Source organism: Lepus europaeus, chromosome X (assembly GCF_033115175.1).
Source record: "Lepus europaeus isolate LE1 chromosome X, mLepTim1.pri, whole genome shotgun sequence".
Taxonomy (NCBI): Eukaryota; Metazoa; Chordata; class Mammalia; order Lagomorpha; family Leporidae; genus Lepus; species Lepus europaeus.
In genome coordinates this window covers 92519517-92537210 of record NC_084850.1, presented here as the reverse complement: position 1 = coordinate 92537210, position 17694 = coordinate 92519517, and the positions used below count along the sequence as shown (strand labels likewise).

Sequence of the window (17694 nt, the reverse complement as noted above, 5' to 3'; positions counted from 1 at the left end):
CCGCCTAGCGGTGCCGGCACGCCGGGTTCTAGTCCCGGTCGGGGCACTGGATTCTGTCCCGGTTGCCCCTCTTCCAGGCCAGCTCTCTGCTATGGCCCGGGAGTGCAGTGGATGATGGCCCAAGTGCTTGGGCCCTGCACCCGCATGGGAGACCAGGAGAAGCACCTGGCTCCTGGCTTCAGATCAGTGCGATGCGCCAGCCACAGCGCGCCGGCCACAGCAGCCATTGGAGGGTGAACCAACGGCAAAAAAGGAAGACCTTTCTCTTTGTCTCTCTCTCACTGTCCACTCTGCCTGTAAAAAAAAAAAAAAAAAAAAAAAAAAAAAAAACAACTGAGTCCCAGCTTCTAGGTGGATCAGGCTTGCATAGAAATCCCTGAGTATGCATGCAAAAACGCATTTCTGCCTGGCACAAAGACTATCCACCATGGTCTACACAGTTAGCAAGGTGTATACAGTCTCCATCAAGGGAAAGAGATTTAACAACTATCACTAATTATATGAAAGATTATCATAAGAATGCTACTAACAAATTGTTTTCCTTCTCTAGCAGAGACATAATGAGACATAATGAGCTTAAACTATAGCAATAAAGATTTTGGTTATAAACAAACCAAATAACAACAACAAGGAGAGTGGAGAGCACCCTTCTTGAAAGCCAGACTCTAAACAACCGCCTATGGAAGGGAGACTTTGCCTGGGCTGGGGTTGTTAATATCTTTTGCACATAACAAGGCTTCCTAAGGTGAGAGCTCAAGTTAGAAGGAGGTTGACTGAGGTACAAGGAAGCCCTTCACAAATGATATAGTTTCCTTCCCAGTCAAGAAAAGTAGATCTGGGGATGGTACTACAGTGCATCAGCCACCAAATACAATGCTGGCATCCCATACCCCATCTTGGAGCAGTCACAACTGCTCCGCTTCTCATCAAGTATTCTGTTAACGTGCCTATGAAGGCAGCGGATGATGGCTTAAGTACTTGGGTCCCTTTTGCTCACGTGGAAGACACAGAAGGAATTCCTGGTTCTTCACTTCAGCCTAGCCCAGTCTGGCTCTTGTGTTACCATGGGATTGAAACCAGTGAAAGGAAGGATAGATCTCGATGATCTCTCTTTCTTCTCCTCTCCTTTCCCTCTCTATCCCTCTCTTCTCTCCCTCTCTGTCGCTCTGCCTTTCAAATAAATCTTAAAAAAAAAAATTAGACGCCTCTGAAACAAAATATACTCTTTTTTAAAGACTTATTTTATTTATTTATTTATTTTTTGACAGACACAGATAGTGAGAGAGAGAGAGCGAGAGAGAGAGTGAGAGAGAGAGAAAGGTCTTCCTTCCGTTGGTTCACCCCCCAAATGGCTGCTACAGCCGGTGTGCTATGGCCAGTGCACTGCGCTGATCTGAAGCCAGGAGCCAGGTGCTTCCTCCTGGTCTCCCATGCGGGTGCAGGGCCCAAGCACTTGGGCCATCTTCCACTGCCTTCCCAGGCCACAGCGGAGAGCTGGACTGGAAGAGGAGCAACCGGGACAGAATCTGGCGCCCCAACCAGGACTAGAACCCGGGGTGCCGGCGCCACAGGCAGAGGATTTGCCAAGTGAGCCACAGCGCCAGCCTTTATTTATTTTGAAAGACAGAGTTACAGAGAGGTAAAGACACAGAGAGAGGTCTTCCATATGCTGGTTCACTCCCCAAATGGCTGCAATGGCCAGAGCTGGGCTGATCCAAAGTCAGGAGCCAGGAGCTTCTTCCGGGTCTCCCACGCAGGCGCAGGGGACCAAGGACTTGGGCCATCCTCTGTTGCTTTCCTAGGCACATTAGCAGGGAATTGGATTAAAAGTGGAGCAGCTGGGACTCAAACCTGCACCCATATGGGATGCCAGCACTGCAGGCCGAGGCTTTAACCTGCTGTACAACAGCACTAGCCTGGAAACAAAATATACTCTACCCCTAAGTCTTCTTTCGTTCAGTTTGTATGTGCCTACCCTGCTTAGATCTTGATAGAACTTAGGTTCACTAGTAAAATAGCCACCAAAGGAGTGCTCTAATCGGACTTTCAGAAGTCCATTTCTTCTGCATTTCCTTTGATTTACTTCCTGTTTGAGCTAAAAGGAAGAGAAAGCTTCCATTTAAGCTATCCAGAATATGGATGTACAAAGCCTTGCCTTCCCTGATTTCATGATAAAAGTCACACTAACACATGTGCACTAAAATCAAACTAATCTGAGGTACTCATTTCCCAAAAATCTTGCAGTTATTTGATGGAAATTTCTGAAAGAAATAAAAACACCACAGGATGGTAAATTGGCAAAACACTGGCTTTGGAGTCTGGGTCATGCCACTTACTAACATAGGCACTTACTAACATAGGCAAGTCTGGCAGGGTGTCAGTCACTATCAGATTCTGAGAAACTCTACAAGTGTCTCAAGTCTGGCTTGCTCCCTATTAAACGTTCTCCTGTAACAGTTGACTTGTATTTTTAACTCTTTCTACTCCTTATCCAGGCTGAGGTATTCTGCTACGGCTACTCGAGCCATATACCTCTTCCAGATCTCAGCTCCTACTGAATCACATCCCTTCACTAACTGTCCTTTTCCATTTACCTGCTAATCTGTGCATAAAACATTGTGAAGTCCAGTGCACTAAAGAAAGGAGGAATGGAGAGTGACTGCTAATGGTGTAATTTCTCCTTATAGTGATAAAAAATTCTGGGATTAGATAGCACTGACGATTGCACAATATAGTGAATGCACTGCATTGCACATTTTAAAATGATTGAAAAGGTAAATTTTATGTTTTTCCAAAATAAAAAACAATTACAGAATATGGGTTAAAAAGTTCTTACAGTTTATCTGGTCTAACCGTCCATCTTCCAGGGAGAAAACTGAGACTTGGAAAAATGAGAAAAATTTGACTAAAGTCAGAGAGCTTAAGCAAGTTACCTCGTTTCTGTATAAGTTCTCATATCTACCATCAGACTCCTGCAGAATGGTCTGAAGATCCAAAGTACTGTACCTCTTCACAATGCATCTGACAGTCCTCAGTTGGATGAATGAATTTATAACTAAGCTCTTCAGTGTACAGGTACAGAAACCATTTTATCTGTATACTGCCTGGATCTGGATTCCTGGCTACCCTGTTTTATCTGCTGTGTGAAACACACTCAAAATCTTGATATCAGACCTACTAAAACCTACCACTTTCCAAGACAACAAAGCCACTCTCAGCACGCCTGCCTACTGATGCTATTATCCACCCACTGGGCTGTACTTCTTCCCAACATTTGCAGTTTGGAGGGTCCTCACCCACTGCATGTTCTCAGCCTATCCCAACCTGTGTGAGAAGGTGAACTTCTAGGACTTGATCCCAATTCAAGTTTATCTGACTGCACTGTAATTTCAGAGCTTCTGCTGGACCTGTTCCATATGTAATACCATTTTTAAATGTGTCCTTAACAGTAAGCTATGCTTACCTAGTATGTAACTGGATATTGGCATGAGTCCATCCCACACATGGTCCTCAGGCCCAAGGCCCACTGAGAAGCAATGCCAATAATTTTGCTACCTTAATAAGTTTATCAAAACAACTAAAGAACTGAATGAAATGGTAAAATTTACAGGTCTGTTATTGTGGATATTTTCCCCAATACATCTTACAAAATATGTTTTCCAATCATTCATGGGCTCCTACACATAGTACAGTGTTCCACCATTTATTTGCTCCTAAATGAAAGCTATCTGCTGATGTACAGACTCACTTATGTTGTTATGCCTGTTGGTAGAGGCCAGAGCAGCCAAGAAAGCCATTGTACAATTATATGTCCAGCAGGCTCCTTGGTTTCAACACCCTTCCCATTAATTTTCAGAGCCTGGCATTATCAGAATGTACAGGCCTCCAATTAGCCCATGTTCTCATACAAGTAGCTGCATTAAGAGGAACTGAATCCTTGCATGCCCAGATGCTCAGTCTAGCCACATACATTTAGGAACAAGAAGTTGTTGCAGAAGGACTGATTCATCCAAACAATAGGTAAAAGATGAAAGCTCTGAAGCCAAGAGGACAGGAGAGATATGGCAAACCTGGTATCAGGCTTAGCACCCTTAAGGGCTGCAGAGATAGTACCGAGAATATATGGAGAGAAGCAGGGAGAAATAATGATACTACTTCTGTGACTAACATTAAAAGTTTGCTGTAAGTATCATCCACATTACTATTGTGTGCTTCCTGCACGTCAGACCCCACTGTCAGTACTTTTTTTTTGCATAATTTGGTTTATTTCTCACAACTTAATGAAGTACTATTAAATCGGTAATTTACAAAGACGAAGTCACTGAAGCTCAGAAAGTACAAGCAACCTACCCATGGCCACACTGTTAATAGATTGGAAAGCTCTGATTTTAATCCTAAAAGAGTATCTCCAGAGCCAGTGCTCTTGTCCATTTATACCCTTCCCAGCTTTAGAAGCCCCAGAAAGACAGATTTTAATTTAACATAAGGACAAAGTCTCTCAGACCTTTCCTGAACTGTAACTAATGGCCTGAAGAGGTAGGGAGCTCTTAGTAAGTGTGAGAATAGAGTGGATAACCACTTAGGAGGCAAGGATATGTAATTTAGAGGTGTTTGAACATCAGCAAGAGGGCTAAAATAGATGACTTTAAAGATCCCCTCTGAGCTCTGAAATTTCCTGACTCTATGACTCAACAGCCATTGCTCACAGACCATTTTAAGAAGGATCAACAAATTCAAGCTTTTTGGCTGGGTCCAATTCAACCAAGCTCAATCAAATGCAAACTTATTCCAGCACTTCCTTCCTTAAACCCAGTAATTGGGCAGTCACAGATGTTTCTTGGAGCATTGCTATTAACAACATACAATATGATACAATGTCAATGGATTCTTCCACAAAACAGGACATATCAAGTGATACATAATGTAAAGGAGAGGGGAAGGTGAGGTGGTGGTAGTGAAAGGGGTGCAATGTAAAAAGGGGCAAGCAGGAAGGAAATGTAGATCACCTAAATGTCTTCATATATTTTTTAACAAATAACTTCAGACCCCAACTACCCTAAATGGATTTCTTCTCACACAGCTGCATCTTCTTCTCCTAGCGGGGGGGGGGGGGGGGGGGGGGAGGGGGGGGTGGTGTTGGGGGGGGGGTTGGGGGAATAAAGTGAAACAAAGAGCCAGCTATTTATGAGGTTAGAAAGGCCTTCCTTCCATCTTTAAGGAGACAGCCTTCACCTGTGTTCTCCAGTACCATCCGTAAAGGTGGATGGAAGGATAGGGGCCCAGGCATGGCAATCTAGGATGTTCTGTTACATAAACTCCCTCTCTCTTAGTGCCTTGATATCTTGATATGTTTTCCAAAGACAGCCATGGCTGCCTAACATTTTATGAGAGGAAACAGAAATTGACATGAGTTAATCAGCCTATCAGCTCCAGTTGTTTCTGTTCACAGCTGATGAGTAATATTTTAGGACAAGAGGTGGGGGTGGGGCATTGCACAGGCAGTGAATAGCCCCTGACTGCCCAAATAAGAAAGAGTAGTGGGGCAAGTATAGGCTAGAAATAAAGTTCCTGGAAAAGTGGGAAAGACCAGAGGAGAAAAAATAGTTTGACAAGGCTCCCTTACATTTTAACTCTTTCCTGTGACATCCCATGACTGTCCAATATTCTGGAGTCACTTGAGTTTGGCACCCACTTTAGGCAACAGCTCCCCTAATCGGGCATTCTGCTCTGGGAAACAAATTAACCCAATTATTGGAGAGTGATAAGACTGACAATGGGAAAGGGACATAAAAGAAAAGTGGGTATGCTCTAAAGGCAAATTTGATACAACAAACCTAGCTCTTACAGAGCTTGCCTGGAGGTACCTTTGGCCCCAGACCAGGCCAGAAGCATGTCATCAGTTAAGTAGGAGCTAAGAATATTGTCATCATGGAACTGGAACTAGAGGACAAGGAGGAGCCACAAGAGAACTACCACAGTCAAGCTACCATGATCTAACCTTCATAGGACCAGGGACACTCCTTTCTGGGCGGCTGCCCTCTGCACTGAACTTTCTCTGCCCTATCTACAGCCAAACTAACCCTCAAGATTCCATCTCAGGTAAAGAGAAAGCCCAATCCCTCATTGGGGGCATAGTCTTCAGCCTTACTAATCTCTTTTCACAACCAGTAGCTCTTTTGAGGGGTAGATATTACTCTGACCTGGGTCTCTGGAGAAATTAGTCATTCTATGCTGTTTCCCCATTGTAACCAGGAATTGAGCCTCTCTGTTCTGCTCTGCTAGCCTTAGAACTTTATGTATCAGGGAAGGCAAATTACAAAGGTGGTTACCTTTGGAAAGGTCCTATCAAACTGTGGCATTCTATTCAAAGGCTAGAATCCGATATTTGAAAAAAAGCAGGACTCAATGTCCCCATTTTATAGGTGAAAAAAATCAAAGGCTCAAAGATGTGAACAAATATACCAAAGAAAACAACACTACCAAGTACTAAGATAGAAGATGCAAAGTCAGTACCATCTGACTCTCAGACTAGTCCTTTAGAATTCAAAGTACTTCCTATGGGACATGGAACCTTAGGAGACAGGCACTGTGTAGGGCCAGTTGGCCCCAAGCAAATGGAGGTGCTAGGAAAATGTGCTTGCAGTCCCTCCTTCTCGGGCTGTGTCTATCTATCTTTGTTTATCTTCATTTACTTCCTTTCCTAGTTACCCTCATGGTCCTTTCTCATCTCTAATCATTCTTAGGCAGTACAAATGGACAAAAGCTAACACAGATGCTCCTTAATTTACAATGTAGTTGTAAAGCCATCATCAGTTGAAAATATCATAATTTGAAAATGCATTTAATACGCCTAACTTACTGAACATCATAGCTTAACAACAAAGTACACCATGGATTATCGGTTGTTTAGCCACATGATCACGATTACTACGAGCTGTGGCTCACTGCCACTGCCCAGTATTATGAGAGTATCACACTCTCATATATTAAACAGCCCAGTAAAAGATCAAAATTCAAAATCTGAAGCAGGCGTTTTACTGGATGTATATCATTTTCATACCATTGTAAATAGAAAAACCCTAAAGTGAACCATTGTAAATTGGTGACAATCTATACTGCCTGCTCTCAAAATATCTGGATCCTAAAGCAAAGTTTCAATTACAAAATGAAAGACTATTATGATTCCTAATAAAGAACATTCTGGCTTCAGAAACACAGTGAAAGACACATATATAGGAAAAGAAAGGCATATGTAAGAAACCTGAGACTTGGACATTTACATGTCTGGAAGTTCCCTAGTTAATGATACGGATTTCTTTGGCAGAAATAAAGAATAAACTGTCTCCACGCCAGAAAAAGAGAAATGAGACCATGAAAAAAGTTGAACTTACACTAAAATTCAGATAGTAAAGCATAAGAAAGAATCACAAACTTGGATCTAGTAACATTATTCTCTGAGTGGCCTTTCAGATGTTACTGCATTGGATTAGACAAAAGAAAATGTAATCCTAGCATAATACATATATCTATTGTTAAGTATTTATTTATTTATTTATTTGAAAGTCAGAGTTGCAGAAAGAGAAGGGGAGACACAGAGAGAGATCTTTCGTCTACTGGTTCACTCCTGAAATGACTGCATCAGCCAGGACTGTGCCAGGTGCAAGCCAGGAGCCTGGAGCTTCTTCCGGGTTTCCCATGTTGGTGCGGAGGCACAAGCACCTGGATCATCTTCTGCTACTTTCACAGGTGCATAAGCAGGGAGCTAGGTAAGAAGTGGAGCAGCCTGGCCGGCGCCGTGGCTCAACAGGCTAATCCTCTGCCTTGTGGCGCCGGCATGTGGGGTTCTAGTCCCGGTTGGGGCGCCGGATTCTATCCCGGTTGCCCCTCTTCCAGGCCAGCTTTCTGCTATGGCCCAGGAAGGCAGTGGAAGATGGCCCAAGTGCTTGGGCCCTGCACCCGCATGGGAGACCAGGAGGAAGCACCTGGCTCCTGGCTTCAGATCAGCGCAATGCACCGGCCGCAGCAGCCATTGGAGGGTGAACCAATGGGAAAAAGGAAGACCTTTCTCTCTGTCTCTCTCTCTCTCACTATCCACTCTGCCTGTCAAAAAAAAAAAAAAAAAAAAAAAAAGAAAGAAGTGGAGCAGCCAGGACTCGAATCAGTGCCCATATAGAATGCCATCACTGCAGGTGGTGGCTTAACCTACTGCACCAAAGTGATGGCCCCTTGTTAAGTATTTTTAAGTTATATTTACTTATATGAGAGAGAGGTAGAAGGGGGGGGGTGGAGGGAGAAGTAGAGGGAATGAGAGGAAGGAGATGGAGAGAGAGAAACACTACCATCCAGATGCCTGCAATGGCTATGGCCAAAGCGAAGAGCAGGGAACACAATCCAGGTCTCATGTAGATAGCAGGAGCTCAATTACTTGAGCCATCACCATTAATTTCCAGGGTCTGAATTGGTGGGAGGCTGCAATCAGGAACCAGAGCCAGAATTTGAATTTTGGACACTCCAATGTGGGACGAGGGCATCTTAACCATTAGGCTGAACACCAGCCTTTGTTAAGTATTTTTATAGCTCTACTACAGTACAAAAGCTTTTATTGGTTTCCGGCTTTTAGTACAAATTGTGGACAAATTATCAAAAATGTACTGTGATTACAGTAGAGAGTGAATGTTATAATCTTAACTTTACCAAAATAAAAGCACAGCTGCTAAAGGCTGGGAAGGAAATACTGAGAAAGGAGCTGGGAGAAAGGCTGAGAGGGATACAGGTTGGGGGGACTAACATTATAATATCTTGTAGAATTGGTAATGTGTGGTTGCCAGACCAAGAAATGTGGCCTAAATATGTTCTTTGAAGTGGCAGTAGTGACAAGAGATGGGACTGAGCAGTGACAGGTTTTATTTTGGGTAGATTGGAGAAATGGATTGTGGGAGAAAATTAAGTTTAAATTTTATTTGAACTGAAAGTTGACAGGTCATGTACCAAAATTCTATAATCACAAAGCTGAAACACATTTATAGATTTGAAGTTCACCAACAGAAGATATAAAAACAGAAAGGTTAAAACTGGTTGACCTTGGTCATGGAATTGACAAGGGTATTTTTCACTTTTGATACAAACCTATGTGGATTTTTAAATAGCTTAAAATATAAATTATTATCAACATAATTGAAAGTAAAAAGCAAAATGTGCATTTATTTGCAAAAAGAACCAAAAAGCAAACTGTCTTTTCAGGAACAGGGACAGGAACTGAACTGCCTCTTCACAGTATCTCCTGTGGTACCCACTGGCAGTTTACTCACAGAAAAAGCGTCATTACCTGGGGATATGTTGCTACCTATCAAAGTGTCATGTCAATGGTGCACTCTATTCAACACCTGTAGTGCCAAGCCAAATTCTTTCTGCACCACTGGGAAGCTCCATCAAACCGATGTAATGTCCTGCTCTGAGTAGTGTCAAGTTAAGAAACGCAAGTAATTGTGGTTATAGAATCATAGGAGAGGGGTGGGCATTTGGTGAAGCAGTTAATATGTAGTTTGGGATACCCATATCACAGCACGTGGGTTTAAGTCCCAGCTCAGTTCCTGATTCCAGCTTCCTGCTGATGTGTACTCTGGGAGGCAATAGGTAATGGCTCAAGTACTTGGATCCCTGCCAAACTACATAGATGACTTGGATTGAGTTCCTGGTTCCTGGCTTCAGCTTGGCCCAGCTTTGCCTATCACATGCATTTGGGAAGAAAAGCTATCTCTCTCTCTCTGTTAATCTCCCCTCACCATCTCTCTACCTTATAAATAAATGCATACATGTATAATACATACATACATACATAAAATTAGTATCATAAAGAACTCACAATGATAGAGAAGTTAGGGCCTTTAGAAACCACCTGGTCCCAATCCTTGAATTGTAAAGGAAGATACTGAGACTCCCTAAGAGAGAAACTTCCTGCCTGTCATTCTCTAAACCAGCAGCAGGAAGAACTCTTCAACTCAGGTCTTTGACTTCCAAGCACAATGCTCCTGTGACCTTTACTCCGTTCTTTCTGCTTGATAACCTGTTCCACTCACACAAACTGATTTGGCTATACCTACAAGGCAAATTTCCAATAAAGAAAGGCCTCAAGGGATGAGAAAAATCTCTACCCATAGCGCCCTATTCATATGCCTCTTTCGCCCACTTAGTATCATCTTCCTACTCCTTGGTTCCTATAGGCAAAAATGAGCTAGTGACTTAGGTCTCACTGGATGCAAGTTGCCATTCTGGTGAAGAAAAGGGAAAAGCAGTTAGGTCCCCTAAGGAATCATACTCTTGGGGCCAGCGCTGTGGCACAGTGGTAAAGCCACTGCCTGCGGTGCCGGCATCCCATGTGGGTGCCAGTTCAAGTCCTGGCTGCTCCACTTCCGATCCAGCTCTCTGCCATGGCCTGGGAAAGCAGAAGAGGATGGCCCAGGTCCTTGGGCCCCTGCACCCAGAGGAGGCTCCTGGCTCCTGGCTTCAGATCAGTGCAGCTTCAGCCGTTGTGGCCAACTGGGGAGCAAACCAGCGGATGGAAGATTTTTCTCTCTCTCTCTCTGCCTCTCCTTCTCTTTCTGTGTAACTCTGACTTTCAAATAAATAAATAAATCTTTAAAAAAAAGGAATGATACTCTAAACTAATCGGTTCAGCCCACCATGCTCAGTGACTGTCATCCTCAGTGGTAGAATCTGGTTTCTTGCTTAAAGCCTTGGCCTCCTTTGTTTCAGCTCCATCCTCTGGGGGAAATGGAAATGTCTCTGAAAAACAATGGTATGTATACGTATTTGGACCAGGGACTGTTAGACTCCATCATTGGATGGATTTCTGAAAGCAGTGGCACACATGAGGCCTAAGGCCTCGGACCTTTGTCCCCTGGTTCATATCCTAGCTTTCCAAGTCTTTCAAAAAATGATTACCTTGTGTCAAGTTGAGGGTCCAGGTCCATTCTGGAAACAGAGCTAAATCAGGAAGTATTAATTTGCTCATTCAGTATAAAGCATTCTAAATGAAGGCTCTCTCAAAAAGACCCACTTCTGAAAACTAGGCTCATCTGAGTATTATTTCCTCTAGTGACTCTCTAAAAAGGAAGGCAAGGTCCCTAGAAACACACCCCTCAAGATGCCTGACACTCTCAGCACTTGTCTACCCAGCTCAAGGATGTGGCTGTTACTAAATGCTAGACAGTCCTTTTTGTTTGGGGCCTATTAGATACTGTCAGTAAGATATTAATAGCACTAATAATAATAAGCCATGTGGAAAAAAAGAGGTTTTTTACCCTGACTCATAATGAAAACCATACTGACAGAAAAAGCAAAATGATTATGATTATTTTCTTAGACTTTGTATTCTCCAAAGAGTCAGAACTCATCTCCAGGCAACCATGTCATCAGGCCACGAAGGAAGTATATACATGATACTAGGGAAGTCTAAGCTTATACCCCAATAAACCCAGGGATTGTCTAGACAAAGTTTAACTGGCCCCAGGTCCCAAATAAAAACCTTCAATTCAGGCAGCCAATCAAGTCACAAATTCATGCTATGGGTCAACAAGGGGACACTGGTAGGAAAGCTTTGCCACAAAGGGAACAAATCAGAGTACCTCCCATTGGTACTAACTCTTAAATATCATCTTCCTAGTGCAAAATGTAACATGTCTCAATAAACTGGGCACATCATTAGGACTAGCAGCTGGAAACAAAAAAGCAGTTAGGGTTTTGCTGACGGATGCTGGCCAGGTTTTTTAAATCCAGGATGATTTAACCACAGTTCTTCTTGGAGGACCTTCAAAGTTGCTTTCAACTTGAAGACTCTACAAGAGACCCAACAGGGTGACCTGTGCTACATGAATTTGAAGAAACTCTCTGGATCACAAAACAGCTGGATTTAAGATTCTCTCAGTCTTATTTACATGTATGTTCACTTGATCCTTATAACGAGTATGCGATCCCAATTTTCCAGATAAGGAAATCAAAGCTCAAGGAAGGAGCTCCTGGCTCCTGGCTTTGGCATGGCCCAGCCCAGCCATTGTGACCATTTGGGAAGTGAACCAGTGGATGAAAGATCTCTTTGTTTGCCTTGCAAATAAATAATTGCTTTTTTTAAAAAAAAATGAGGCTTTCCAGTTCTAAGTCTAGTGTTTCATGCAGGTAAAAAGCTTTTCTCAGGTGTCTGTTTTCACTATATAAACAAAAGCAATCAATATTCTGAACAGAAGAAGTTGGGTTTCTACGACATCTGGTCTGTGCAAAGGCAAGTAATGAGCTGCTTAAAATATGCTTTCCTCTTCCTAACTCCAGGCAAGCCAGAATCTACAGAAATCTATAATTTAGAGAAACAAGGAAAGTATATATCCAGCTCCTGATGGCATTTTAACTTTCTGACAAAATCCACAACCTCATCACACAGGCCTCATCTCATTAATAACAGGTTGCCATGTGTCCTGCTCTCAAATAGCCAGCACATTCTCTCCAGACCACAACCCAAAGCAAAGTCAAAGACTCCTTTTGCACACAGCGACAAAGGAAAAGAACCTGACTGACTGCGTTAGGCCCAGAAGGCAACCAGAGGCCTACCACAGAGGTGGGATTTACTACTTAGACACACAGCAGTCTGCACTCAGCTCTCAGGGAGGAAACCAGCCCAGGAAAGCCACAGAAGGTATAAACAGCTAGATATGCAAATTGATATCTATGAGCTTTAATTCATTCAAACTGACAAGCTTCTGGGAAGGAACATCAACTCCTGCATCACTTTTGTAAAGTCATGTCCCCAAAACTATTTCAAAATTAGTAAAATAATTGTATTGTGATAATATATGATACAATTTTGATATAACTGGCTAATTAAAATATACATGAAAATTAATTTTACATGTATCTTTTCACTTTTTGGCATAGCCAATATAAACATTTTAATTATATTTGTGGATTAAATTAAGGAGCATTAATGCCCACTCACTGATAATCTGAAACCTGGCTCTGCTATTTGTCTTCCTAACTTGTTTAATCATTTTCTCCCTTCCTTTGATTTACTCTTTATTATAAAAGCGACATTTCCCTGAAACTGAAATGCAAATGAAATTGTAAGACACTGTTTCTGGGTGTGGTCTAATTCTTCTGTTTAAAGAGAGGCCTGTCAGCACAAGAGACATTAAGTTGTATGTTCGCAGGCCCTCATGCTAGACCTGAAGGTCTGTGGTTACTGATGTGCCCATGGGACTGATTTATCAATCAGCAAAGTTGAGCTAGGACACAGGTGGCATTTAAAGATGGAAGTTGCTTCATAAGCATAGAAGAAACGATAGGATATTTCATTATGAGACTCTCTGGACAGAAGAGGATGAGAGGTCATTTTGTCCACTCTCCTGCTTCTGAGAAGTAACCTCATCTAAAATGTTCCAATTAAATAACAGTGCTTTCTGGGTTTGCAGCTCTACAAGGATGGAGGACTATTTTAACTCCTAGGGTCAGCCTTGATATATGAACCTTCTTGGACCTAATAAGGTGGTAGTGATACTTATGGTTGAAGTAGCACCTTGACAGTAGGGACTCCATTTTGGAGCACTTGAGACTCCACTCTGGGAAAGCACCCCTCCACCACTGTGAGACTCTGGTCTGAAACTATGATCTGAAACAGTAGAACAATAGCAGTCCACTACATCACACTTGGCAGAGCATAGGAACCCCCTAGCATAATTGTTCAAGCTTGAAAGTAAAAAGGTTGCACCTGGGTTAATGATAAAAATGTAATTTGTCTATGTCCTACATATAATTAAAACCAATACCTGGATTAATGTCAGGATTATAAGATTGTAACTGGTATTGTCAAGATTATAATTGATCCTAGTTTCGCATAGGTTTTAGGTCGGCTTGACCCCGGTAACCATGTATTCCCCCCTGTTCCTAGCAACCATGAATTCCCCTCCTGATTTTGTGGTTTTTGCCTTTATAAACCCTGTTGCTTTAGGCTTCAGGGTCGAGAGTTCTTTAGGGCATGAGCCCACTCTCCACCGCCGGCAAATAAAGGACTATCAAATTTTATCAATGTGTGGAGCTCCTTTGTTCATACTCGCTTAGGTACAACATGGTGATGATGACAATAAGAAGTTACCATTTGCCAAGTACCTTTTATGTGTGAGCAATGTGCTAGACACCTTACTTACATATGTGATCATTCAATCCTTATAATTAGTATGTGATCTCAATTTTTCCAGATAAGGAAATCAAAGTTCAGGGAAGGTAAAAATCTTGCAAATGTCAGAGTTAGGAGGTAGAAAAGCTGCACCTCAGGTTATCTGACTCCACCTATCCTACTCCTTCCTTCATATCACACTACCATAATTCCAGTCTTGAGGCCCTTTAATCTCTAAGATCCCTAGCCCACTTCAGTCTTATTTTACAGGAGAAACTAATAAAAAGTGGTACACTGTGGTAAGGATGCTGGTCATAACACACCTTTATGTGGCTTTGCTATTTGTCTTACCACAAAGCAGTGTTCACATGTTTTATTTCATTCGCTGTGATATCCCCTAACATTTAAGAATTATCAACACAACTTTGCAGATGGGGAAAACCAGAACTCAAATGACTGATTCCAGCTTGCCTTCTGAAGGAAGGCCAAGAGTTGGGACATTCTGGCCAATGTTCTTCTCCCATAGCATCCTGCTAACTGGTGATCCCAAGGAAACAGAAATGCCTGGAAACGACCTCCCAAGAGTACCTCTGCAAAGGGCCAGTTTCACCATGGTAAATGTCAAACAGGCCAAGGCCTTGTAAGCCCTTGCAGGCTGCCTGCTTCCCATCCCCAACACATCTTAGATCCCAGCTACTTTGCTGTCCTGTAAAAAGTTCAATCAGTAAGCTCTAGTCCCTGTGTGGCAGAGAGCCCACACTCTTACATTAACAGCTGAATACAGCCTTGCCACAATTCACGGAGGGTGTTTACACTTCCCTAAATGAGAGAAATGAGGCAAAGGAAGCAGAGAGGAAGGACAGAGGTAGAGGAGAGGGGAAGAGACAAAGTTCAGGGGAGAGCAGAAGAATAGATGGGAAAGACTTAAACGAAGAAAGGATAAATATGACAGGACAGTGAAAAAAGAGAAGAGATATAAGAAAGGCAAAATTTCACAGCAATGTACAGTTAAAAGTTCTTCAAAAACCATCAAGGCCAACTCCAGAAAGGGAAACTAAGGCCCAGATAAGAGAAATAATTTATACAAAGGTGGGAGTTTGGGAGGGTGGTGGTTATTAAAACAAACAAGAGACAAAGGGGAAAAAAAGCTAAAAATGAGGACAGCAAAGGAAGCTCAGGTCCTGGTAAGGAAAAGGAAAAGAAAAAGAAAAGCAGGAAGAGAAGGAAAAGAAAGCAGAAAGAATGGAAGAGTGGAAGAAAGTAAAAATATAAAATTACTAAGAGAAATAAGAAGGAGAAGAGAGGCTGGTAGAGGGAAAGCCAGGGGTGGGCAGCTAAAGAGATAGAAGAGGAGAGTGAAGGCTGACACTCACCCTCACAAAGCTGGCAGGAAACCATCCCTCCTCATCGTCGATCTGGCCCCACCACCAATCCTTGTTGGAAGCATCCAAGACTTTGATGACGTCGCCAGCCTTAAATGCCAACTCCCGGTTGGCCATGGTGACGTGATCCCATACTGCCTCAGCACTAACGATGGAATCTCCAGTGATCAGCTTAGGAGACAAAATGAGAATGTGTTCAGTCCACACAGCTGGCTACCTCATTTGCCCCTTCCCCCACCCACAAAGTTCCACTACTCATGGAAAAACTGACATACTCTAGTGGTGAGGGGTGAGGGTGAAGGGCATGGCACTGGAGCACAAGCTCTGTTGGACCACAAGACAAACAGTATTGTGAACTCTCCATTAGCCATGGAATGATCCAGAGTGAATATGGACTATACAGGCCTCATTCTTTTATTCCTACTCCTGAATTTCTCCCCCAGAGTAGAAAGCAAGCTTCCATCTCTCTAGTGTTTCAAGGCAGCCCTGGATCTGGAATGGGAGAGGCTGAAATCAATGGCTAAAATGAGGCTCAAACTTTTTTGCTTTCAGTTCTTGTGCTCCTCTCCCTTTCCTCCTCCTCCTCCTCCTTGGAACTGTCCAACTGAGGGTGGGTAGTACATTATTTAACCTTGCTGTTCCCCTTCCCTGGGATAATAGACCATGACATTCCTCACACACAATGGACCCCAGTCCTGCAGCCTCCCTTTCTCACCCACACATGATGTCATCCAGAGAGGTCATGGGTATGAAAGAATATGATTTTCTATGATGCCTTGTGCCCAAGAAACTCAGCTTTGGCACAGATTCATTCAGTTATTTGTACAACCACCCTGTGAGATACAGAAAGGTCTGGATTGACTTCTGGATTTTAAAAATAGCAAAACTGAGCAAAAAAGAATCAAAGGATGAGTCTAGGATTATCTATCAAAGCAGGGCTGTGCATGGTCACTATGGTTGTTAGACTTCATGGTCAGCAGGACTGGGTTCCACACAACATCAGGCAGATGTTAAACACCTGCATGCACACGCATACACATGCACACACACACATTCATGACACTCATCTAACCACAGTGATAAGGATGGGGGAGGGGCAATAGTTTGTGTTATTTCTCGTTTCCTCCCAACCATTCCAGTTTGCATGGGCCATAAGTCTTCCTAGAATTTGGGGAAATAGATTCCAGAATAGTGAACATATGGCCTGTAAGGCAAAAAGACTAAGTACTCTCTTCCTAGCACTGAATTGCTGAACATGTCCTCTAGAAGTCAGCTTTTTCCATTACCCTGCTTTGAGGAAGGACTGACTGCTGAAGGCCATCATAGTTCTACAAGAGCAGACAAGAGAGACAGTGTATGGAGCATGCATCTTTTACCATAGGTCTATCCTATGGCCATTATCCAGACAATAACACTATGCTCACAAAATGAATGCACAAGCCAAGATATACATATAGACACACATATAAACACCTTGAGCTTTTCACTTAGTTAAGGTCATACATCATTGCTCAGGATTCTAGTCTTCATGCTTTCTATAGAAGGGAAGGCACAGGAAAAACACCTTACTATGGACACAAAAGAGATTGCTAGGACCTTTCACAATACCACCTTTCAAGTATTTCATGCCTTACTATCTGTGCAGTGTTTTCACAGTTACTGAATGAGCTGTGTCTCACTGTTATCTACATTTTAAAGATGAGGAAAGTGAGTCTCAAAGAAGTGGCATGGTCCTTCAGCCAGTAACACAAGTAATAAATTATGAAATCAAGTTTTCTGATCTCATGTGCTCTTACACAAATCAAATCATGATACTAATGTCTACTCATCAGCTATACTGAACTTACTAAACTTTATCCTTATCAGCAAAAACCAGATGGATCTTATTCTTAAAAACCCCTAAAGAAGGAGATTTAGACATCTACCTTTAGTCATAGGTAACCCTGCCTCTGGAAAGCCTCCTTTTTATGTTGGATTTGCTTCCTTCCAATTGTACTAAGTCAACTTCTCCTTGGCCTCAGTAGAAGAGGAGAATCACTGGGCACTGGTCTCAACAAAATAAATCTCCTGCCAGAGTTGGGCTCTAAATTGGTGTTGCTAGAGCTCAATGAGCACATACAGCCCCAACCCAGAGTACCATGAGGGCTTGTGGTTTAA

General features: G+C 42.7%; 1 protein-coding gene across 2 annotated transcripts in view; it reads right to left on the bottom strand.

Moving 5' to 3' along the window:
- ARHGEF9 (Cdc42 guanine nucleotide exchange factor 9) overlaps window positions 1-17164 on the bottom strand; it is a 137604-nt gene extending 120440 nt beyond the window's left edge. For both annotated transcript variants that reach the window (XM_062183233.1, XM_062183234.1), the window contains exons 1-2: window positions 17141-17164; window positions 15529-15708 (exon numbers count right to left, since the gene is read on the bottom strand). In XM_062183233.1, coding sequence (XP_062039217.1) covers window positions 15529-15708; window positions 17141-17164 — 204 coding nt within the window. The remainder of the gene's footprint in view (window positions 1-15528; window positions 15709-17140) is intronic.
- Between the last annotated feature and the right edge of the window lie 530 nt (window positions 17165-17694).